Source organism: Anopheles ziemanni, chromosome 2 (assembly GCF_943734765.1).
Source record: "Anopheles ziemanni chromosome 2, idAnoZiCoDA_A2_x.2, whole genome shotgun sequence".
Lineage (NCBI taxonomy): Eukaryota > Metazoa > Arthropoda > Insecta > Diptera > Culicidae > Anopheles > Anopheles ziemanni.
Window position 1 is genome coordinate 68,756,071 of NC_080705.1, and position 25,500 is coordinate 68,781,570.

At 44.3% G+C, this 25,500-nt stretch overlaps 1 protein-coding gene across 2 annotated transcripts; it reads left to right on the forward strand.

The window, feature by feature from the left end:
* Positions 1–500: 500 nt before the first annotated feature.
* LOC131294071 (uncharacterized) lies at positions 501–25,468 on the forward strand. 2 transcript variants are annotated; one of them, XM_058322120.1, is made up of 11 exons: positions 501–603; positions 1,279–1,621; positions 3,340–3,405; positions 20,505–20,613; positions 20,682–20,933; positions 21,327–21,407; positions 22,130–22,243; positions 22,636–22,725; positions 24,650–24,987; positions 25,077–25,170; positions 25,238–25,468. In XM_058322120.1, exons 2-11 carry the CDS (start codon positions 1,542–1,544, stop codon positions 25,346–25,348), a joined length of 1,335 nt encoding a protein of 444 aa, XP_058178103.1. In that variant the 5' UTR covers positions 501–603; positions 1,279–1,541; the 3' UTR covers positions 25,349–25,468. The 2 variants fall into 2 exon arrangements, with proteins under 2 accessions (XP_058178103.1, XP_058178111.1); XM_058322128.1 differs by lacking the exon at positions 21,327–21,407 and having other exon boundaries at positions 25,077–25,161.
* The last annotated feature ends 32 nt before the right edge of the window (positions 25,469–25,500 follow it).

Consider the following 25,500-nt stretch of genomic DNA (forward strand, 5'->3'; position numbering starts at 1 on the left):
GTTTGACATGAAAACATGCGGTATCCCGGGTCAAGGTTCGTCGTGAGAACTATGTGTGTTTAAAGTGTAGACCAGACAGTTTGACATTTACATACAATTTGACATTTATTTTTACAATTTCTTTATGTTTTATTCAATTGAGTTATGAAAACGAATTGCTGTAAGTCCAAAAGCTATACAAATGAAGCTAAGATTTAATCAACTATTTATGTGGAACGATTGATTCAATTTACATTAGCATATTTTTGTGTGTTTTTAAAATCCAGATCGAGAGGTTTCCAATTGCTACAAATATTTCAACTAAAGGCCAAAGCAAAGCTTCTCTTTGAGTAAGTCTTCTAAGTTTCAGTAAGTTAGAAACAATTAAAAATTACAAGTTTTTTCCTTTCTATTTTTTGTCAGTGTGTCAGGCATGCATGCGCCTGAAAAGTTGTTGCACCGCGAAACAGCTGTCAAACGCCACTTGGATAACATATTTGCATTGTTTCTTCCAACGTTGACGGTTTCGGACGTGCGAACGGTCCGAGTTCGCGGACCGTAGTTTTTCCTTCCCCCAGTTTTACGCTCGTCGTTCGCCTTTATTAGCAGTGTGCAGTGTGTAGAGTAGGTTTGTGTTTGCTATGTTGGGTTACTGTTATTTCGGTTAGCAGCGGCTCGGGAAAATCACCACCCATCGCTCGATTCCCCATCCGACAACGTTCGTATTTGCGGGCTGGCCGTGAAAGAAGTGGTGTGGTGTGTCGCGTGGTAGGTTCTGCCTGTTCTGCTTTTTTATCGCGTTGACGAGAAAAACCATTTCACAAAGTGGAAGGAATCTAGTAAGGGAGCGGGAGCCGTGTGTAGTGCATTCCGAAAGGGCATTTGCCACACAGTACGCGAGAATCGGTGCGGGGTTTATTGTGCAATACTTTGAAGGTGAGATCGCAGCTCGTGGCGCCCTATCGTTTGTGTGCATTATTTTGCAAACACTTACCTCGCCTTTGGGTTACTCGGGAAAACATCTTCATCAGCAACATCGTGCAAGTGCAGCGTGTCTTGTGGAGATGTTCTAATGCTTTTTGTCCTACCCCACAGAGTTAAAGGGAGTGAATTGAAGTAGTGAAAAAAGAAGGCAAGCATGTTGTAAGTGGCACAAAGTGGCACGGGGAATAGTCGTTCGGCCAGCATAATGCGATGGGCCCTCGAGCACTAACTACTTCCGTTCGGTATTAATTTGTGTAGCTTCGATTCTCGGTGTCGAGTGCCAACGCATTTCAATATTACTTCACCTCCTTTCAGTGTATCATTTTTTTTTCGCGTGCGTGGCGCTAAGGACATTTGTGCCGCCACCTCGTAGTAGTGCCAAGAAGAAGTGGAATTCCAAGGGTTTCTGCGATTCGTGTTGAATCGATTGTTATCTGTCAAGCGGGCGAGCAGGCCACGGGTGCCGTAAGCGGTAGTCCTGCAGTCAACCATACAAACGGCTGGCCGTGCGATCCGGTGGGGAGTCTGCCAAATTGTTTACACCTTCCCTGTTCTCATACCAACCGGCTTGAATCATCATGGCTCGGCTCACGGAGGAAATGGTGATTGCCCGATCGAAGCAGTCCGACCTGGCCGCCATCAAGAAGCTAAACTGCTGGTAAGTGGTGGAAGTCCAACGTCATCCCTACTTGAACGATACGTTTTGTTTACATTTCAATCTACCTATCAACTTCATCGGCTTCGTCGAAGTGGCTCTTGTTACGGCCGAGCGTCTCCGAACGCTCGTGCAAGAGTGGAGTCTAATTTTCTATCATCGTAGCAAAGGTTTTTACCCCAAAACCCACCATCAACGCACCCTGGAGCGAGTTAGAAGGAACGGTTCCATGCGCTCTAACGCGCCGAACATTTCGAGACACAGTTCCCGTTACAATCCGGCACGGGGAACGTCGTCAGGAAAATGGAAACGGAACCACAACACAAACACCGATAATCTCACGCGGGAAGTTCATTGGTCGCGGGCAGCGAGTGTGTGGCGCGGGGCGGGGCGATTGCCATTCGCAACAGATGTGCCTGCGCCCTCCCCCCGGGGAGGAGGAGAAGAGGTTTTCTTCGCTTCTCTAGATGGATAGACCAATCATTTCATCATTTTCTATCAATATGGGAGATTTTTGTACAAGGGAATGCGTTTCTTTAATGGTAAGATATGCTTTAGGTGCTCCAAAGGGAATGGTTTTCATTTAAAATCATTATACACGTGAATTTTATTATAGAAATGCAGCATGCCAGGAGCCGGTTTTCATTTCCGTTCAGTTGCTGATCGATATCTAAATCGATCGTAAAATCATAGACTAATTTATTGCAAACATGATTTCACTTCGTGGCTCTTTTTTTGTTCGGGCAATATTCATCACGGTGCTCTTTCTGCAGAGCCGCGGTGTCCAACTACCTCACGTTGGTATCGTAGGTTCGTTGAATCAAATATCAACTTACAACCAATGCAAACCAACCGGTTTGAGACAAGATTTCGCCGACGATACGCCTCCGAGAAAAAACCATTCGCGTTTAGAGCGTTCCGTTCGCGTCCCACGGACCAACGATTTTCCAGTGGCGTACCTTCCCCGTCCCGGGCTTGGTAAGCGCGCTCGAAGGAAGGCAGCGAATGTCCGATCCCATTCCGACTCCGTAGCCCGAGGCGATGGATGAATGACCGGTGGCGGTTTGAATTCTATGCTTGATTGCGGGGATGAAGTAATCCTACACCCTCGAGCGCTGGTTCGCTTCTCGTTCGAGTGTTGATCTTTGGCGAACTTTGTACTGGTTTCCATTCGAATGGTCGATCTACCTACAAGATCGTTCGTTTACGGTGTGTGAGTCATTCATTTCACCGGTTTTGATTGGAGCTACAAAAAATATGTATAACTCCATTTTGATTTGATTGTGTTTGAAATTATGATTTGAATAATCTCTACAATTTCCTCCTTTTTTGTATTAAAATGTTGTCTGTTTGGAAAATGGATATGCCTTCCCTCAATCAACCACTAGCATCAATTAACACAAGTGACTCGAATCGGTCATGTCGTAGTATTGTTCTACATGGAAGTGAAACCGTAAACACAACCCACTTCGTCCGCATCTTTATCAGCTCAGGTCTTCCACCGTGGGTGCTTTATCTTGCCAAAGCCCTTCAAACTACAAGCGCCCTCGTCGGCGTTGTCTTAAGCTGCCGTCGTTCAACGTTCCACTTCAGAAAAACGCTACCGCTTTTACATCGACGTCTTCGACTTTCGCGGATTTTGCAGCGTTCGCTTATCAACGCACAAGCATCGATAATTTAAATCACCCCTAATCACGGTTTCTTTCATTTTCTTCTTTCAGGGGCAGTGAATTGAGCGACGTTTCCATCATTCGGCGCATGCGTGGAGTGGAAGTGCTTGCCTTCAGGTAGGTTTTGGCGCCGCATCCATTTTTTTTTTGGTGGAGAATTTCTTCGTTATCATAACGATTTCGCTTAAGAAGGATGTTCATGCCGCAACCTTTCCGGAAACCGATTCGTGGCCTAGCGGAGGCATTTCGCTACGTGCGTGAAAATTGCCAACAAATTTGTCGTGCCTGGTGTGTAGGGTATTTAAACGGCAAGGTCCAAGGGCATCGGGGATGTTTCAGCAGGTTGGTGGGCAGGTTAACGCCAACACCGGCCGTCTCCGCACCCACAATGGGAGGGAAACTTTTGCGATAAGCGACGAGTGCCACCAAGCCTATCAAGTCACGCAACGCGATTGGAGGCGGACGGGCACCGGGTTCTGCACGGGGCACGGTGTGGAGGTCCGCGTGACGCTTTCGAGGCGCGATTGCTGACGATTTTTAATGGTCCAGTGGCATACCTAAATAAAAACAGTGCATACCTGTGCGAGGTAAGGCTTCGGTCGCTTTGGATCTAATGAGAATCGTACGGGCACTCGAGCATAGCTGACTCTCCTTTCGTGTGGCGTACCGTACGGAATCCCCCAACTTTTTCATTTGATGCATATTTTTAACGCCTCGAATGAGTCGACGAACCAACGCAATCCCGTCTGACGTCTCGAATTCAGCCCGAAACGGTAAACTAATGCGCGGGGTGAAGGAAACGGGGAACTTACGAAATAATTCTGCACGTTAGATGACGTGTTTGGGTTGTTCCTTGCGTTGGCGTTGGTGGGGTTGGTACAAGAACAATGAAACATTTCGTTAATAACGAACAAACACGGCGTGCTTCAGTTACTTATATGAATATTGAGCTAATGAGACTTAAGTGGTCTTATGGTGAATCCTGTGTGTTCCCTTGTTTCCGGAATGCGAAATTGGCACAAGAGTGGTAGTTTGAGCGCTTCTTGGCGAATGAAACTATACTTTTTTAATGATATTATTTATGCTTGTAGTTCACGCATGGGGCGTGTGAGAGTTAGCCTCTGTTTGATGCACACTTTTTATTGCTAATGGCACGGGATGAAGAGGTAAGAAATCACGTAGGTTTACACTTGCTGGAATTGGTATGAGAAGACAAAAATAATGGGGATGTGTCATGATCCTTGACACCATTCATATTTTTGCATTGCTTTCGCCTACGGTTAATTGTGTCTAAAGTTTGACGTGGTCGTCCAGATTGACTCGTTATTATGGAACGATACTTTGCAAACCATCCGAATCTCGTGCGTCCGCAAACTCGAACTCTGTAGGCATGTCCTTTTTTACCTTTCCGAATACTTGGACCCCCAAAACTGGTGGAGTTTACGTTGGCGTTCTTTTGACGGAGGCAAGTGCTGTAGTGGCCACCGAGCAAGACATTGGCTACCCAGTTTGGGCGTGCAGATATTCCCACGAACGAATCATTAGACCTTCTTACATCGAGGTGGGAATGAAGTATAAACATAACGTGGTACGCTTTTGCAAACCCGTCAAATCAAGTACGCCCATATAAGAGGTAACACCTTCAATAAAACGCGATCGATATTGGGAATGCTGGAGTGTATAAACTCGCATCGAATGATCTCACCACGGTGGTGGCGCGTGGATTAAAGTCTAGAGAAAAGAGTTTGCCTCTCGTTGTGTCACCATTTTCAGCATCAGCTCTTTTGTCATACATCATCATACTTCTCGTCATCCGCCGGGGGTGGGTCTTACCATCATGGGCCATGCCGACCAACTGCGGACATCAGGAAGTGTTGGAATGATGTCACCCTCATGCTCTCACACTTGTCCACGCCGTTTGCAACACGGCAGGGGCACGCTAATGGCGCAGGTCTCGCGACACGAGTCAAGGCTCGCAGGGCTCGCGGAAATTGCTTCCGGACAAAAGGGCAACTTTCTCCCAGCCCCACGGTTTGCTGGGCAATATTTGTGTTCTGGGCGGAAAGAGAGAGATTAAAAAAATAAAAAATAAAATATAAAATAAAATATACATAAAAAATCAACTGCATTTCATGCATCCAATAACTGTAGGTTCAATTTGGGAAAAAAGAACTACAAGCTTTTTCCGCATTCGTTTTATTCAAACAAATTGGGCTAACGACCACTGTTTTGTCTTTCCAAAATAAGCAATCCAAAGTCCAAATTGTACTTGGTTAGCTCAGAACTCGTCATTCCATCCAGAGTCTGGCGTAAGGTGGCTGATATCTGACTTTCATTTTATTAGACAATTATTTCCAAAGGTATTTCTTCATTTTACATTTACTTTAAAATGCCCCAAGGCTCGCCGTGTAATATAAAAAAATGTAAGTGGTAACAAATTTGAGAACATGACAATGTTTTTATTATTAATGAAAGATCTGTCATTCCAGTTAAGTTGGAATATTTTTTGCTGTCTAAATGGGACTTTTTTTAAACAATCTCCTCAACAACTAAATCATTGATCGAGTTCCTTTTAGAGGTGACCTATGTGAAATTGATAAAAAATTTTAAATTTCATTTACCAAAGATCATCACGACAAGCCTTACTGGAAACCACACTTGAATGACACACTCGATTGTCCTGGGAAGGATTGAAGTGGACCCCTTCCTGGGCGGATCGATATTGTGTTTCATTTTTCCCTTGTTTTTTTTTTCTTTATACGAATGAAAAACCATGAAAATCTTCCACTTCTCCCGAGTGTGTGCGGCCGGTTTGAGGAAAAGAACGTTTATCCGACAGGCCTGTAAAGCTGTTCTGCGTCGTTTGTTTGCCTGGCTAAACGATGGCCAAACGATGGCACGCCCTTTCGGTGCCATCGGACGTCATCGGTTTGGGCAGCACTCCCGTACATATTAAAGGAGGCCTGCGGACTCGCCATATTTAAAAGGTCCCTTCTGGGAATTGTAATTATGACTACACAGTGTTTGCCGGTAAAGGAAGAACAAATCTTGTCTCGCACCTATAGCATTATTGGTTCAATTTCACAATATTTGCTTTTTTGGGGTCTCCTTAAAGCAATGTTGCCTTGAAAAGGTACAGTTAACAAAAAAAAAAAGAGGAAAACACGTGTAAATTGAAAATTAGCATTACATTGCCCCACAAATCATCGACACGGCCAGAAATGAAACCAAGGCCACACGAGTCGAACGGATTCGGCGTCGTATTTTCGTCCGGTATAAATGTGTGGCTCCCTGGACTCCAACCGGGGCTTTTGGGCGCCAAATGTCGACCGCACGAACCTGCAATTAGGGTTAGTGTTTGCCCATCGGAGGGAACAGCTGTGCGCGTCGCCATGTAATGGAAAACCGTGTCAAACGGACCGACGTTTCCTTCTCCGCTGGGCGATCAATGCTGGGAAGGGCCAGCACGTCGTTACAAACATATTTGCAGCAGAACTGTGTTTCTAGTATCATTTTCTTTCGATCGCGAAATTCCTAGCCGAAGGGAAACAAAGAAACAACACCTCATTTCCTTTTCATCACAAATCATACGTTGTCCCGCGGCGCTCAAAGGAAAGTATGTTGCGGTAGGAAAAACAGACCTAGTCATGCAAGGTGTAATCGCTTCATTTTTTGCACCCTTGTTCCTGATGTGTATGTGTGTGTGTCTATTCTGTGTCTAAGAAAGCTCGAACATTACAAGCTTCAAATACAATGTTTCTCGATAAACCAAGGGATGCAAAATGCATCCTCCCAGCACCTTCGTTGTTGTACAAACAGCGTTTACTCATTGCAACACATCGTCAGTTAAATGCTTTTCCTTTGTGTGAAAAGCTCGCTGTGTTTTCCGTCCGCTTGAAAAGTGTTCATGCTTGGATTAGACTCAACATGGATTTTTTTCTATTTATTAAACGGGCGATTCTCTTCTCGTGCGCATCGAAACGAGAAAAGAACTTTTCATCCATCTCTGCATACTCCGTTCCACCCCCAGGGTTGTAATCTAACCGGAGGACAGTCCCGCGCATGGTGTTGAATTCCTTTTGGCTCTCCTTGTATCATCAACAACGGCATCAGCACTTTGAAGCGTTACGCTACGCTCCGCGGTGCAGATTACGATAAAAAATTCAGAAAAACAGCCCGTCTTGGCTCCTCGCCGGTGGTGAAGCTTTTGATAATGATAATTAGGACTCGGGCGATCTAAAGGAAAGGGGGAGGGAGATGTGACTTTCACGCTAGTGAAAGAAGCATTCGTATTCGTGGTGCGGTTCCTCGGTTAGTTCCTATGCTGAGGAATCGCTCAAGCGCATTCCACTATCGGTGCTGTGAATCTCGAAATTTAAAAGGAGATAAAAAAACCCGCCCTTAAGGAAAACCGGGGAGGCCCTCTGATAAACTTGGGGCCCCGAGGAAAGTGCTGTTAATGAAGACGAAGCTATCTTTGGGGAGGGCGGGACAGAGAGAAACCCGGCAAGATGTGGCCGGTTTTTGGTTGTTAATTAATGGAGTTAAACATAATTGATGGGTTGAGATGGTGGGTGGGTGGGTGTCTCGGGTGGGATTGCAGGTGATAAGAGTGGCTATTTGAACAGCTGGCATAATTAGCGCTGTGCTGTTGATTTTGATCGATTTGATACGCACTCATTCGATGAGCGTTTATTTGGCTTGCTAAAAACCAGCTGCATGAGGTGTGTTTTCTAAATTAAACAACGATAATTTATACATCATGAGTGAAATAAACAATTCCTTATGACCAAACAGTTAAACAAAAACATTGTAAGATAATGAATCGATAATTGATACGTACATAAAACTACTTAACATCTCAATGGACTATTTTGATTTTATTCCAAGCGCTCGAAAAAAGGTAGTAATTGATAGATTTTTAAGAAATTCCAAAGCAGTTAGTAATACATTTTGCTGAATTTAATTGCTTCTCGGTTTAAAAGCACTTGAAAAGAGTTAAGGTATTTCTTTCTTTATTTTTACGTTTTTAAAACGAAAAACGATTCGATTTAATAAAAGATCCTCATGAAGGGTGCTGTTGGAAAGTGTCCCATTTAGAGTTGTGTAGCTCAGTTTCAGATTCATGAATCTGAATGGTTCTTTGCTGTTTAGAGATTCATGAATCTTTTAATGAAAGATTCATGAATCTCAAAGATTCATCAGCTGATGAAAAATGATGAGCAAAAAAGGTGCGTAGAAGGACCTCCTATTTTTTGGTCGCATCATCCAGACCTATGAAACAATCATGGAGATTCGTGATATATCTATGAAAGATTCATGAAGATTCATTAGGGTTTCGAAAGATATTCATAAACGTCTGAAGATTCGAATCCCGAAAGATTTATGAATCCATCTGAATTAATCTTAGGTAAAAGATTCATAGGAATGAATCGCGCCGAAAGATTCATAACGCACGACACTAGTCCCATTGCTATAAAGTTGCATATACAAGTTGCCAAAAACCGAGATCAAGTTGAATTTTAATTTTATAAAGTCTTAATCTACGCAAGGTTATTTTGTCAGGGGCTAGACTTTGCTAGAACTTTGCTAGGGCACTAAACATCCACTATGAGTAAAACGTAAGTCTAATATTGTTAGCTTTCGTTGACACTAACATACAACGGCGTACTGCTTTTGCTCTTGTCGATCTCCGACGAACCAACCTAATTTCCCTCTACAAAGACGTGAATGCATAAATGAATAGACAACGAACATTAACCGGAGAATTAAGATTACGATCATCGCAACTGCTCCACGTTCGGTCGTTTCCTTGCTCGCTCAGGAGGGGCAGAGAAATGGCGAAGACTTTCACGACCACCTCAACCAGTTGTGACTCGTTTTGGGGACAGCATAAATACAGGAACTCGCTAGCTTCTGGTGAAGTCAGATACGATTGCGTGGCGTTTGCTGGAGGTTGCTTGCTGTGCTCACACTTTCTGAAGATAGTGAAAGTGTCGATTGCGTCTTGCGGTGGGACTATCGTCGGGGAACTGGTCGAAATAAAAAGCACCCCGAGTAACGGCTCGCTCGTGGTTTGAAGCATTTTTCTTCGTTTTATTGAACCGGTTCGTTTCCGTGGTCGGTAATAGTTGTCGCTTTTTTTTTGTTTTGTAAAATCAACATCGTTCAACCGGGACAAGTTGTCCACCCGTCCGGCTGTGTCATGGCAGCCGAGGGAACACCTCGACGCTGAAACTAGGAACTACCATAGCCGTCACCGCGGCGCAACTAATGCCTAGTCACCTTTCCATAGCTACAGCCCATGTCAATCCACCAACAGCGTGCCTAACAAACTCAATCGCTCCGACGAACTTCAAACCCTCCGTCGTCCCCCGGGTCGGGTGGACACCCACGCAAAAAACGCAAATATCACCAAAGGTTGTTGCTGTGACAATCGTCTGTGGGGGGAAAAGGGAGTAGGGAAGGGGGTAGGTTGGTTTGGTTAGAGAATTCCGGTTGCGACCGACCCGCAAGATCTCGCACTCGCTCAAACACGCACCTCCGCGACTCCTTGTGGCAACCTTGATTTTGAAACTGATGCTTCCACAACCTTTCCTTTTTTGGCTTGGCTCGCCGGGAGTCGCCGGAGTTGGAGTGTGTGTTGGCTGGGAACAGGTTTTTGGCCCCAAGTTAAGGTTGGCTCGCAAAAGGCGGCGAGGTGTTGGATCCTTCCTTCTTGGACGAAGGCGTCGGTTGGGTTTCATCTCGCTCGCTGTCCGAGCAATTTATTTTAACAGGTAATATCGCTCGGTATCTACGGAAGGGTACGTCACGACCCATAGAAGAAATGGTCATTATCATGAGGTTTTGGCCATCTTGATGGTTCTAGTTCCCTCACGTCCGGGCTGTGTATTATGTTGCATATCGCAAATTTTGTTGTCTAGGATAGATTTGATGAGGGTCTCTTACAAAAAAACTTTTTTTCTCTACATGTTTATGTTTCTTTGAGTAGTTTCCTAAACAAAGGATAAATTGTTTTGAAAACTCTCATAGATCACTAAATTCCAGGGCCGACATCAACCACCAGTCGTTTATCCGAAATACGTGTGGAAATCTCGTGGGAATCATTTAATGAGATTTAGCAGCAATGGCCCATGCATTAAGGTGACTTTATTTTAGCTCCTCTTTCGTGCGTCTCACGATTCCCTTCCCCTTGGGCAGAAGCACGAAGCATAAAACAATTCAATTACGAAACGAACCACACGAGCATAGAAATGAAGTGGAAGCCCCGGTGTGGGTCTCGGGTGTCGATTGCAAAAGATCCATTAAACATGCTTCAAACTTTGTCCTATGCTGTGCGTTGAATTTTTCCCTTCTATTCCATCCACATAGTTTTTTGGTCTTTTTTGGTTTTGGGCGCGGGCAAAGTTGGAGTTTTTCTTGTTGTTTCCTTTGCGCGCCATAGATCGGTCGTAATTCAATTTGTTTCACCCAAAACATTTGACACCACGTTCGGCGGGTGGTCGGTCGACACGCTCGTGTTGTAACATCGTTGCTTAGATGCGTGCGGAGTTGTTAAAATAGTTCAGTTGAGCCGTATGTTAAAGTATCTATATAAAAAAACCCCTTCACGAAAGAATGGGACCGCAACATAACGAACCCGCGGGCAACGGTTAACGACCAATTTGTGGTTCATTATGGAAACGGAATTAGAAAGACTCATCACCGACGAGCTCAACGGCACCGGTCCGGGTGTCGTAGGAAAAGTTTGTGAATGAAACATACCAGATGGGTTGGTTTCGTTTGTTGCCCTCCCTCTTGTGACCACATGTGCCCCAAGCTTCCCGCCAATCAATCAAACATTACACTTCCGTCGATCATAAACATTCAGCGCGCAATTGAATGCTTTTTTGTGTGCGTTCATCTTCGACATCGCGTGTCGGGGATGATCGCGATCGCGATCGTGCGGCTTGGTGTTGTTTTGTTTTCCCCCATAGCCTCTTGAGTCAGTGAGTTTCGTCGTTTCGCGCGTCTCTTTGGCATGCAAAGGCGGTGTTAATCGCGACTGTTTATTACGCCGCAACACTTGACCGTTAGTGTCCAACCCCCTCGCGGACTCGACCAAAGGCAGCACCAGTGCTCTTAGGTCATCCCTCGTACCTACTCTACGCTGCACTACTTTATATGGCAGAGGCGACCTTGAGTGTGCGAGGAGATACATATGAAATGAATTTGGCGCACGTAGGAGTATGTTTATTTCCTGCACGACGCGAGCAGGATGCATTTTGAAAGGGGTAATTTGATCTTACACTAAAGGGATGTTTGAATATGGTAGAGAGGTTTGCTTTTTTCCTTTTAAGGCTACCGAAGGTCAGTTTTGGGTGTCGGTTATTGGTTTGAGTGTGTTCAAATGTGAATAATTGCTCTACGATATATTTAACTTATTAATGATTGATCGAATCTCCTTGAGAAGGATATAAAATAAATAAATAAAGAATAACTGATTGGAAATAATTGTTTAACAGTATTAAATTAATACTGTTAATATTATTAATAGATGTTATGTGCGGACTATTGTCGCTCGTAGTTAATATGTGTATTTTTCATTAATGTTAATATAAAAAAAAAACATAATTTTACAAAACGGGTTTTCGGTATCTGGCATGTACTTTAAAAATTTTTTTTAGAATATTCTCGATTGTAAGAACCTGTTTTAGACCACAAATTACACACACAGCTCCACTTTCCACCAAGCCTAGGGCTTGAAAGGGTTAACACAAGATAATAAATTTTTTAACCACGGGTTTTCAGAAAAATTAAGCTCAAAAAACTTGTAACTCCAAATGGTCCCTCCATTACGAGTCACTTTGCAAATGGCTATAATAGTTTCCAATCCTTTCTGGAACACATTTGATTCGTTTCAGCTGGGCAAAAGGAAGTAAAAGTGCTGAATATGATAAATCACCCACACGTTGCATGCAAATCGAAGCAAATGATGGTAACACTTCCGAACTCCGATATCCCCGCATGCATGGGTCTTCGTCATTCGCGTGAAATGTTCGGTAGCGTCAATTTATTAAATGATGAGTTTTCCCGGCAAACATTCAGCCCCGGCGAGTCGCTTGTCATCCGGTTCAATCCTTAGTCATCAATCAGTGTCTATCGCCTTTGGTCGGTCATCATGGGACCAGCTATATTCCATCGAACGCGACTGTTTGCCGTGGCTTATATTCGACATTTCGTTTATGACCCTGCATGTGTGTCGATCTCGACGGATTCCTAGGCAAAGCGTGAAACAACCAGCGTTTTATCCAGTCCCGGGTCCCCGGTGGAGACCGCGGTCGAGTCCTCACGCACACTCGCGACCACGGCCAGGAAAATATTGATTCAACTAATGAATTATGAATATCAAATTAAGGTTACTTACATCGATTTCGAGTGAAGGGACCTACGGAATGGTAGTTGCTTCAGTAGATGGAAGCAAAGGCAGGGAAATATGAAGGGAAAACATTCTCTTGAATGAAACAGAAAGGCTACAATAAAACACCCTCGTTAAACACACGCATACACAAACACATCGCGGGTCGGCGGTACACAAAGTTATCTGATAATGGTGCTTTCGAGTTCCGCGCGAGTTCCGTTTTTCCTGGCGAGGTTCCTTGTTATGTGTATGTTCGTTTTTGATGTGAATGGGGATGCGTTTTTTTGCTTCCTGTCAAATGGATTACATTTAGTTTAGCAATGAGAAAGAATTCTGGACTGGCTCACGAAGCGCTAGAACGTGCGCCAAGTGGAGAAAATTGTGTACCATGTCACTGACCTCCGCCCATTGGATGGTATTTCCGTAAATAGTAGCGTTTCCCTAAGCACTTACGACAGCAACGCGAATGTCTTTCCTTTTGCCAACTTTTAAAGTCCTACGACCACTTTCGAAGTAGGACCCCCGGTTTTTTTTTTTACTATTTGTCTAACCTTGAGCTGAAACTAGTTTCTTTTGGCCCCAAAGTGCGGCGCGATGGCACGCGAAAAGCACCGAGCCCGCCGCGAGTCCTGTGATTTAGTGGGTGTTTACGTTCCCAATAGTGCAAACATACAATTACCGCGAGTGTGCCGGAGAAGGTCATACCCGTTCGTGTCCGCAGTTGGAAACTTGGGCAGTTGTAAACATTAAAAGACTGGCAAAGGTTGACCGGAATTGGAAGCTCCAAATTTGTGGCGAACGCCAGAGTGGTATGCTGTATTTTGTGGTGCCTCGAAAGTGTGTGGTAACTCGTCTCCGGCCAACGACGGGTCGTGGCCGGCTGGCTGCGATGTGGGCTAATCGTATGCAGCGTTGTTAAACAGCTGATATGTTAATTCAATAACCCTTTCCGGCAGGTTGCCTGAGAGGATCGAGAAGCCCATTCAGAGGAAGGGGAGGGGGGACTTATGGGGCTTTTTGTGGCGGTCCATCCGGTGTGGCAAGTTAAGCCGCGGTCCGGATGAGAAAGTTGCCTCATTTGCGCTTCAAGGGCTCGATCTTCTAGCAAGAGTTGTTGAACCGATGTGAACATTAATTTTTATACAATCATTCGGGACAAGATTATCTTTCGATTTAGTCGTTCTAGTTTCTTTTTCTTCATCATCTATTGGTCTCTGCTCTAATATTGAATACAAGCATATTCCACTCAGGCTTACAATAGATCCATAACTCAGGAAAATAATAAAAAAGGTGTTAAAATTTGACAAATAAATCTCTTCAAAGATAATAGTGTTGAGATTTGACAAAAAAAAAAATCTTAAACTTGTATTGTTGATCCTCGATGCAAAAAAGTACATTAAACTTATATTCTTCTGTTTTAGAGTATTAAAAATGTACTTTTTGTAAGTTTTTGTAGTAACACTAGAATTACCGCGATTTTGACGATTGAAGCTTTACCGCCATATTAAAGGGTGTCCCCGAAAGTATAAGCACGATTTCTAAATTACGTTTCTGGAAAACGGATGACGCCAAACAGTTGATTCTTCGGGTGTTTGATTGTTTACATTCAAACCTACTAGATAATGCATCGAAACTAATTTTTTCAACCGTTTCTGTTAAAACGCGAGTCATTTCCGTCAAATAGCGCAAAAGCGTTCTGCACAAATGGTGCTCGACTCCTAACATTTCGCTAAGGCAATTAGCGAAATCGGTAGGTGTGAGTATCGGAGCCGTACGAACCGCCATCCAAAAGTTTCGGGAGGAAGATACGCCGAAAAGTGGTCAAAAACCTGGTCCTATCGACCAACAGTTGAACCGGGAAAGAGCAAAAGCATTCAAGCAAAAATAGGAAAGTTCCATTCGCGATGTGTCTCAACAAATGGGTACCTCAAAAAGTAACGTCCAATGAGACAAGGCAAGATTGAATTTAAAATGGTACAAAAACCAAAAGAAATCGAAAGGGAGGGCAAATCAGGCTGCATGCATTAAACATCGGGCCCGGAAGCTGTACGACAAGCTGCTGTGTGGTCAACCCTCATGCATCAGTTCGACGAAGAGTCGCCCAAGACCAAACCGATTGAGATGTTTTGGGCGCTAACGAAGGCACACTTGATAAAACATGTTAAAGCTGCGGAAAACATCAACAGTTTTCAAAAAAACTGTTAAACCCTTCAAAATTGTCGAAAACCGTTCACGACAAGTCTGTGCCGAGCCATATCAGAGGCGACAGATCTAATGTAGCATACGATTAAATTTTTTAAATTTTTGTTTTTCACAAATAGTCCAGAACAGAACCCAAACACAGTTTATGAAACAAAACTTCAGTTTCTGGCACAGGTTTTATTTTTTACCTAGTTTTTAAATCGTGCTCATACTTTCGGGGACACCCTTTATTATCAATATTGAAAAGAAATTATTTTTGAATTATTTGTTGATACATAAAAACTACCATTTCATTGGATGGCAATGCATTTCATGCATTAAATACATTTGATAGAATTGTTCAACCTTAAGAAGCAAATATGTAAATATTTATTTCATAAACATTTGTGGTCTGGCATTAGTAACTATGAAAAATATTTTGTATATTGAAAACACATAAAATTATTATTTTAATTCTTGGTATAAGAGAGTCTTAGTTCAAGAAGGTGAATAATAATAATCTCATCGCATTTTATTTTGCAATTAAATATTTCAAATTTCGTGTGGTCAATCATCAGTCGGAAAAGCTATCGATGCTGAGAAATTTATTCATACACATTTCACTGAAATTAAGACGATTTATGTTGATTGAGTTTTTCTTGTGTTTCTAATCTTATTGGCACACACAGGCAACTCTTATTACCACCTTGAAGATATAAAAAACGAAAGCGATTAAATAAAAATGAGCCGTGTTTGTGGCTTCTGTATGTCACGATGCACTCAGCCAGCGAGCATAACGAGAGCAACAGTGCCAACAGCCAACATAAAACAAACCTTCCCCCGCCCCCCACTCCGTCTTCCAGCCACGGAAGTTTCCCATTGTCTGCAACGTATGTTATACATAATTTATTCGAGCGCTCGAAACAAAGACCGTAGCAGCAAAACCGTGCTGAGAGCCACTCGACCCCGACCACACATTGTGGGCAGATCAGATACGGCACGGGTTCTCGGTCACGGTGCATCGGCACCGACGGGCAGCACTAGAACGCGGAAACAGTCCGTTTGGCACCGATGCATCCGGAAAATGGTTCCGCCTGGAAATCAACCGGAGTCTGATGGAGTCTGTGTCGATACGTGCGAGTGGCAGAAAATGGCCCCGCAGTGGAAATGCAATGTACCGCGGGAAATGTAAGTGCAGTTGCAATTGCTGTTCGCTCCATCGATGCACCGTAGGTTCTTCTTCCCTCCACGGGATCATAAAGTGGTCTCTTTAATAAACGTTTCTATGACATAGTGCACTTTCCCGGCAGGGCCATCGTTTATACGACACTCAGTGCCTCCAGCCGGCGTTTTCAAACCCGGCAACCCCTCTGCAGTTTCGCGATCCTGGCGATAAATTTGTAATAGGCCAGATAATGACGCTTGCCGCTATTATGTGTGTACGTTGACCATAAATAAACTCCCGGGACCAGTTTGGAAAGCGAAGAGGAAAGAGGGAAAAATCATCAACCATGGCGGGGTAGGCAAATGTTCCGACGAGGGAAATGGTGAAAGCACCACATATATCCACTTTAGGAACGCTGCCAACCGTTGCTGTCATCATCGCCGGTGTCTACATTCGGTTGCCCTTTTTTGTTCCTTTCGGGTCCTTTGGGCGCTTCGATTGTGGATAATTTTCAATAAACTACCACTTATCTTGAGGGGAACGCGTTCCCGCGCGAGTCGTTGTACGGGAAAGTAATCAGTTCTGTCGAACTAATCAAAAGGAAGTTACCGTTGCCTTGGACGAGCTGGGACTTTCTTTAACGTTTCATGTTTTTTTTGTTGTGATGTTTTGCTTTGCCGCGTTTCCGAGCGATTGCAATTTTCCTTAAAAGGAGCGCTGCGAATTGATTGCAAACGTTGTCCAATATTGTTGGGTTGATTGAGCAACGACATACCGTGCGATTCTCTTCCTACATCCGGTGGTGGGGATTACAGGAGGATGTAGTTATTTTATTACCAGCACATGGTGAGATTTATAAGCAAGAGCCACATTAGTCCTGTTCATAAAGGTTATGTCTTCGGATTCGGTTGAGGGTGGGCATTGCGTTACGACACACACACGTCGATCGTTTTTAGGACCGCTTGTGGAAAACAATTTCTTTCCGCCTCACGTCGTATCAATGCGGTGCGTTAAGAAATGGACATTAGTTGCTGAATGGGTGGTTTTTCGCCCACCTCGGTGGGTGGAAAAGATGTGCGTTTCGCCCGATTTCATATGCTTTGTGATGCGGGGTAGGTTATGTTACACCGTGATTCGACTTTCGAGCCGTACGTATGAAGACGTAAACGTTAAGATTACGACACCGAAACTTGGACTTAATTGTTAGCGATGGTTGAAATGTATCGATAGTTGAAAATGTTCAGAAAACCGAAATGTTCACCCCTTTACGCCCAATTACGAAAAAAGTTAGTTTTCGTTGTTGGTAGTTATTTAAATTTTATCAAATTCATTCATCAAATACTTTTGGTTTCGCTCGGAATGTTTATATCCCCTTGATTTTTTTTCTCCCAAAAGAATGCCATCACTTTGGGGTCGTTCAATAAATCTTTGCACTTCCACCTGGCGTCGTTCGTACGGGAAAATTAATTAGATTAAACCGGCGCTTGCATAATGAGACTTGAAATTGATACAAGCTTAGCGGAAAAGTAAGAGCATTAGGTATCCATTTCCCCAATCCGCTAGCCATGTCGTAAGAAAATAAAAAAAGGGACCAGTTTGTCGGAAAACGGGTCGGAAGACTGGGAGAGTTGGCCCGACGAACAGTGAAATGAATTCGACATTGCTAATACTTCCTTCCGTCGCCGAGACAGTGTGGAACGGTTCGCTCCGGTGCGCAGAAATCCAGTTATTAATTATTTCAATCCTTTTATGCTTCGAGGGAGGGAGAGAGAGAGAATGACCAGAAAAGGTCTCGCAACGCTTGTTCACAATTAACGCGACACGCGGGACCGCAAGGTACGACACTTCCGGGTTTTAGTAAATCGGCGTGTCGCCGGACGACGCCTTAGTAGAAAACCAATTATGCTCTGGTTGGGGACCGGCCTGGTCTCGAAAGCCTGGTCAATTGGTGTTGGTTCTGTTGCACACAACTCCACGGCTCGTGCCTCAAAAAAGAGTTGACTTGGAGCATATTGTGCAACAGTATTATGGTCCATTGACCCCAAGGGAGTCTATAGGTTTTGACGTAGTTTCGCCGTGAACCTTAAGAACAGTTTTCCATTGCGTGCTTGCTTGAAACAGTTAATTGTGCAGTGAATTTGTATGCAACGAACCATAAGAGGCGCATCTTTTCAGGTTCAGCAACTGATTTCCACCGTTTTCGCGCAGGGTTAGGAAACTATAGTTCAAACCCAGATAATGTAGATTATATCTGATCGATCGCCGTAATCGCTTTATTGGCATCGTAGGTTATATCACCTACTCTATATCGGGCACCATTCATTACCTCCCCGGCCGATAGTACCGTTGTTGGATCAATTCGACCATTTTAGAGTCGAAAACTCGGCCGTTGGTTCCCCGGATCTCCGGAAGCGATCGCTCAAACTGAACCGGTTTAGTTTGTTGCTGATCTTTCGGTTGATGCTTCCGATAATAAATCTTTGTTGGCCGCTGCTGATCGTCGTGGTTTTGGGGCTTCATTCGCCATAAACTTTCCTGCTGTAGTTTATTGTGGAAAAATTGCACCGCTCAACTTAACATTGCGTCTATTCCGCGATCCTACTTTTCGGGACTAAACAAAAGTTACTTCGTTGATAATGTATTGGAAAAAAAGAGTGTAGTAATTGATAAAGTTTTTTGTATTCGATTTGATTTCATGCTTTAATGAGGATACACTTTGCAAACATTCAATAGGGTTCCTCATACGTTAGGGGCAGAAATTGATCTGTCTTGGTAAAATGTAAAGCGTCTCGGACATTTTCCACTCGTCTGTATTGGAGCTGCATTTTACTTTCACCTCGTTTAGCGCCCAATGACGATCAATCATTCACAGGAAACTACTCTATCTTCTACGTGATCATCGAACGGCGCTGCTATCTTCTCCCTCCCAGATGTCTGGAACTCGACTTTTAACGCCACAATTTAGGGCTCGCTCCACAACTAAGCGTTCGCATGGTTAGCAAACATTAAAGCCCTTCGTCGGCGTCGCGCGGCCCGGGAAGTGCCGGGAAGTCCGGGCAAAGGCTATCAAGTCTTTCGGGACTTTCCATTCCCTTGATGGTTGCGGATTGCTTGCATCGTTCGCGCCAAGAAGTTGAAAGAAGCGGTTAATTGATTCCCAAACGTCGTGTATAATGCTCCACGTGGATTTTGGTCTCGCTCGAATACCGTAGGGAGAAGGGTCGATTTAATTTTCGTGCATCGAGAAGAAAGGAAACGGTGGGCAATAATGGTGCGTCTTTTGTTGTATCGCATTTCCCGCAGGAAAGTGAAGAAATGTAATTGACTAATAGTGTGAAAGGAAAACACAAAGGTTTTCAGTAGCAATCAATGAGAAAAAGTAAGTGTTAATACTCGACACATTTCAAACGAACGTACAGAACTCATTAGTATCATATCTCCAATGAGTTCTTCCAAGTTTTCCTCATTTTCTTAGCATCAATCAGCTGTCTTTTGTATATTCCGGCCAACTGTTTGATGGTGATGATGATGATGGGAAAACAATTTTCTTAATTGCTCTCATTGTTTGTACTCTTTAGGACATGTTTTATTGTGGAAATAGAGAATACTGCAAAAATAGTAGTTTATCCGTGACTCGTTGTTTGGATCTTTTTGTTTTCTTTCTGCCCCATGATTCAACCAACCTGTGGGACGTTTCCCACTGGACATTTTTCCTACCTTTTCTTAAGTCACATTTGACATTAATGTGTTATTATTTGAAACAAGTTTGGACAGGTTTAGATCCTCAAGCAAAATTCTCAGGCAGACCACCCATTAATTGCTTTTTCGTAATGGATTTATTCAACGCTAATCATAGAATCCATCCGTGGACAAATTTCCCAACCAACTCTACATGCCGAGGGTCAATTTGTTCGAATTCCCCGAATTATTTGCAGTAAAAATGAAAAATAACCTGTGAGAAAAACGATTCTAGTCAACATTTAACGACTCGTGCGGAAGTCGCCAGTGCGATCCATCCATTGAACTTGGGTGATTTTTCCGACCGGCGCTTGCTGTCTGAAGATCGTGGAAAACCCACTCTCCGTCTACGGGTCGTTTGTATTTCTTTTTTATTTACCTATTTTGTTCCATTCCGATGCGTTTGCCTGTCCGCCTGCAAGCGCCTTGTTGTGGCTCGATCATGAATAATGCAGAACTTACGCCGATTGAACCGCGACGATCTTGCCGGGGCCGGACAAAGAAACGCACACGCCAGTGGTGGGTTTTCGGTGCGGCCTCTATAAAGAAAATGCACAACTTGGTTTGTGCGAGCAACCTCGCTTCTTGTGCTGCTCTCGGTAATTTCCGGTGATTCGGGTTCTTGGGCAAAGAAAAATGCATGTTTCCTGTAAACGTTGGATGTTTCGAACTATTTCGACTAAAGCCTTACTTATTTGTTTGTGTCTATTTTTTTCCTCCTTTCCGCAGTGTGAATCGAATCAGTACGCTGGCGGATTTTGAAAACTGCATAAATCTACAGGAGCTGTACCTCAGGAAGAATAATCTAACCGACATCGACGAGCTGGTGTATTTGCAGGTGAGTTTTCCCCCTTATCATGGATCTTTAGACAAATCGAGTTTATTTACCTAAATGTTTGCTTACAGAACCTTCCCAAACTGAAACAACTTTGGCTGGAGGAAAACCCACTGGTGGAAAGTGCCGGTCCAAACTACCGCCAGATAGTGTTGCGCGCGTTGCCAAATCTAAAGAAGCTGGACAATGTGGAAGTGACGCCGGAGGAGGTTGCCGAGGCGATGCGGGCGCCGGTCGCTCAACCTCGGCACGAACCGGTTTACGATGATCCTTCGCCACCACCGCCCCCGCAGCAGCATCGTCAGCAGAGTCCTGTTATAGAGGTTTGTAAAGAAACCGCATCCTGTGTCCCATCGACGCCATTAACAGTAAAACAGATCCGGGCAGGAATGTGGAGCCACAGTTCTAATATGATTAACAGCGTCGTAAAAATCCTCGCAGACCCACTCGCCATGCAATTTTTTTTTAATTTGTGTTCCGTTTCCAATCTCACGTGTCTTGTTCATGTTTCTTCCATGTCCACTAACCATCACCGATCTTGCCTCATCATGTCGCCTGCGCCCGTCTCCCACTGTGTTTGTGTCCGTATCTAACCTCAAACCCTGGGAACGACTCTTTTGCCACTAACCTACGGGTCTGCTAATAACCTTCCACTTCTACCATCACCATCACCATCACCATGGCTGGCCGGCTGCGGGCTCCGGGACTCCGTGCAGCAGATGAGCCCGGAAAATACGGAATCCGAGTGCATCAGTGATCCGGCGGACCGTGCCTCGATTCCGTCTTCACCGTTGCAGGTAATAAAGTGCATCTCCGAATGAAGATTATTCTTCCGTTTTTCCCCCCATCGAAAAGTAGGATCCACGTCCCCCCCTGGGAATCGGGGAGCTGTGAATGGATGGGTTTCCATTTTCCGTGTATTTTTTTTATTTCTGAATGGCTTTGAGTTACCGAAGGAAATGTTCCTCTTCACGAATGCATCCTGTGTGCAGTTTGAATATCCGCTAGCAACACTCCAAACATGGTTCACTCATTCCATGCATGTTCAGTAGGGCCCGAAAGTACGCCAGACGTTGGCAAAAAGCTCCGGTACGGTAGCTCACGGAATGGCTGCGGTTTCCATTCGAAGGGCTGTAAATTTTGCCAGTTTATGTTGAGCCAGTGCTTTTTTATGTCTCACTCCTTTTTTCATGTGCACTTCTGCCGTTCGTTACAACTTCATTCACTTCATTCGGGCATCTTTAGTAAGTGTTGGGGAACGTTGGGTAGTTAGAGGACTTGTATCCTGCTTGTTGCATGCATCCTTCCTTTTTTCGTTTCGTTTGTTCCTCCCTGTCACTGGCGCACCACTATTCTATCGATCTTTCCTACACATTGCCGTTACACTGTTGTAGTCACAAATGCTTCACTTCTTCGTCCCTTTTTCTCGTCGTTTAACGTCGACACTACTCACAACACCAGTTTTCTTCCGGTTCTTCCGTTCCATTGTCCGTATTCCACTTTTTATTATATTTTACAGCGAACTCCCCCGAATCGGGACTGCTATTCACCACCGACACACCAACCACAGCATTCGCATGCTTCTTCGCACTACAACACAAACAACCACCGCGGTTCTTACCAGCAGTACGATGTAAGGAAAAACACTGGTAGTTTATATATTAGTTATCCTGCCTATCTGTGCGCTTTATCTGTCCAACCACTTTTCCAATCAGCTTGAATACGACATTACGTTACTTAAGGGATAAGTCTTTCACTTGATCAGTCGTTGGTTTTCGCCACCGAAAGAAGCAAAACGAGAGAGTCATTTGTTTTTTTTACGTTTATTCAACTCACTTACGTTTATGTATGAATAATCCAATAATCCAACTTTCTCTCTGTACGATCGCGCATTTTTGCACCACTATCATGGACACCACCATCACCACCACTACCTTCAACCACAAAAAAAAAACAATAACCATCCTTGGATGAAATTTATCCGTGCACCAACAACATCCACCAATCACCAACAAAAAATAACAGAGATCGCCAGGCTCGGACCAGGACAGCCCGGTGTCGGGTTACCGAGAGCGGGTCCCGATTGCACCGAGCATGTCAACGCACTCGATGAAGGTGAGCATTAAAATGCACTTAAAGAAAGGAATAAAAACAAAACCCATCAGAAATGCATCGATTGATTGCGCGTCTCCCTGCGTTAATCGTTACAACTTTCGATCGGTCAACCAAGCGTGGACAATGCTTCCGGTGTGTGGCTTTCAATAGGGGCCCTTCTTTCCTGTTTTACACTTACGCCCTATCTTTTTCACCCTCATTAATGCCGGATCCGACTATCGCCGCTTTATCGAAAGAAGAAATGGTTCGGTTGGGTTTTCCTCTTTCGACGGGAAATTAATCGGTCCAGTACATGTGTGTACACGTACACATTACTATGGTGTAATTATTTTGCTCGAGCTGAGGAAGCTTTCCGAGTCTGCGCCGCAAGGAAACCCTATTGCGATGTGGAATCGACCATGGTGAAGGGTGGAAGCGTTAAATAAATATTACCCTGTTAACGTTTTGTTTGCGATCGGTGATACGCACCGCCAATGCAACAGGTGCATCTATCGAAGAGTTAAACCCGGTGATCATGAGAAGAAGGAAAGTCTGGCACCGAAGTTGAACGTATGTATAAACACAGTGCCTGGGTTTTCCTCTCCGTACCAACTGACCGTAAAATAGAAGAGCGCCCATTATGCGCTTGTTAACGCACAGAAAGTGATTAATGGGAAGAATTAGACCGCGTTGTAAATAAACCGTAACAAAACGTGGACAGCAAAAGCAGGCAGCAACAACAGCGTTGCTCTTTGGGTGGTCAGCTGGAGATGTTTTATTTATTATTACCGCATCGTAATTGCATCAAAGGTTTTTCAGCTGCGCACCGAACCGATAAAAGTAGTTTTGTGACGTTATGTCTTATGTTTTGTTTTAATTTTAGAAAAATATGATTTATGTAATTAAAATGGTTGTTGATTGCCAAAGCCTTCATTCACGTTATTCTAGTTTTGATCAACACCTAATATTTCATGGAAAAATGCACTTAAAGATGCACTCAACGATGCACTAACCGGTTTTATGTATTTATGATTAGTTGAGTCAATGTGTTGAAATTAGTTTCCAATAACAATCCTCCAATGGAAGAAATTTCGGATTATCAGTCGTAAGCTGCAGATTGAACATTGTCTGTCTAAACCGCATCCGAATCAGATAGAATACTAAATTAAACTCCGGATGCTCAGGTGAATCCGGAATGCTTCGGTGAATCTGAAATGCTCCGGTGAATCCGTAATGTTCCGGTGAATCCGGAATGTTCCGGTTGAATCCATTTGAATCCGGATGGATCCGCTTGAATCCAGATGGATTCGGTTGAATCCAGATGGATACGATTGAATCCAGATGAATCCGGTTAAAACCCCGGATAGATCCGGTTGAATCCGCATGGCTTCAGTTGAATTCGGGTGGATCCAGTTGAATACATAAGGCTTCGGTTGAATCTGCTTGAATCCGGATGGATCTGGTTGAATTCGTATGGTCCGGTTGAATCCGGAAGGGCTCCGGTTGAACCCGGGTGAATTCGGTTGAATCCGGATGGATCCGGTTGAATCCGGGTGGATGCAGTTGAATCCATATGGCTCCAGTTGAATCTGGTTGAATACGGATGGATCTGGTTGAATCCGTATGGTTCCGGTTGAATCCGGATGGACCCGGTTAAATGCGAATGGGTCCGGTTGAATCCGGATGGATCCGGTTGACTCCGGATGGCTTCACTTGAATCAATCATATGGATCCGGTTGAATCCGGATGGTTGCAGTTGAATTTGGATGGCTCCGGTTGAATCCTATCGATTATGGTGCCAATGAATGCTTCCGAGTAACACTGTTAAATACAGCACACGAGCAATAACCATAATCGATAGGAGCAACCCAGAAACAAATCTTCTTAGCAAACTAACATATACAAGACACATGTTCAACGAGATTCGTTTCGCCTTCCCGCCCAGGAATACTATCAATCGGACTATCAGCGTCAGAATCCGCCCGCCCACTATCGCCACAGCCAGATGGATCTGACCGAGTGGGACGAGTCGTCGCCGGCCGCACACAATAACAACAACGGTGGACAGCATTCGACCAACAGCCACCATTCCCAGCAACACCCGCAGCAGCAACAGTCGGCACAGCATGGCCAATCGAACTATCAGCAGAATCGGCGCAGCATTGCCGGCAGTACGGTGAACGAGCGGGAACTGTATCAGTACAGGAATGGCAACGGTAACGGCAAGGGTCCGGACTCGCGAGACGAATGGGAGGATGTCGATCGGCGACGGAATGAAAATAGGTATCGTTTCGTTTTCATACTTTTTACTCCGTGATGAGATGAAATGATATTGAGACTTTGAGACTAACTATTTCCCGCTTTTCTTTTAGGAGATCTGACTCTCGGTTCAACGATAGTGCTAGTGTTATCTCCAATGCACTTCTTAACCACTTTGCTGGCGTTCATCGAAGGCCTGTCAGTAGGGTTTGTGTTCTCCCGCACATTGGACACCACTGAGCAATTGTTTAATATTATGTTCCTTTTTTTCTAGAACTCAAATCTCCTGTCGGCCACCCTTTGCCTGGTGAAAGAGCTCGACTACCCGAGTCTGGAGGTTGTGGAGCACGCCGTACGGTGTCGCATCGACGAGTTGGCCGAGTAAAACGACCGCAGACGACATTTTCATCTGCCCGTAGCCGTGTAGAATTAATATTCCTCCCTTACTTCCTCAATCGGTACAATTTCCGTACACTCACCATTGTTTTATTCTAATCTTCCCCGTTTAGTTAATCATGTTTAGTTCTAATGTAAGAG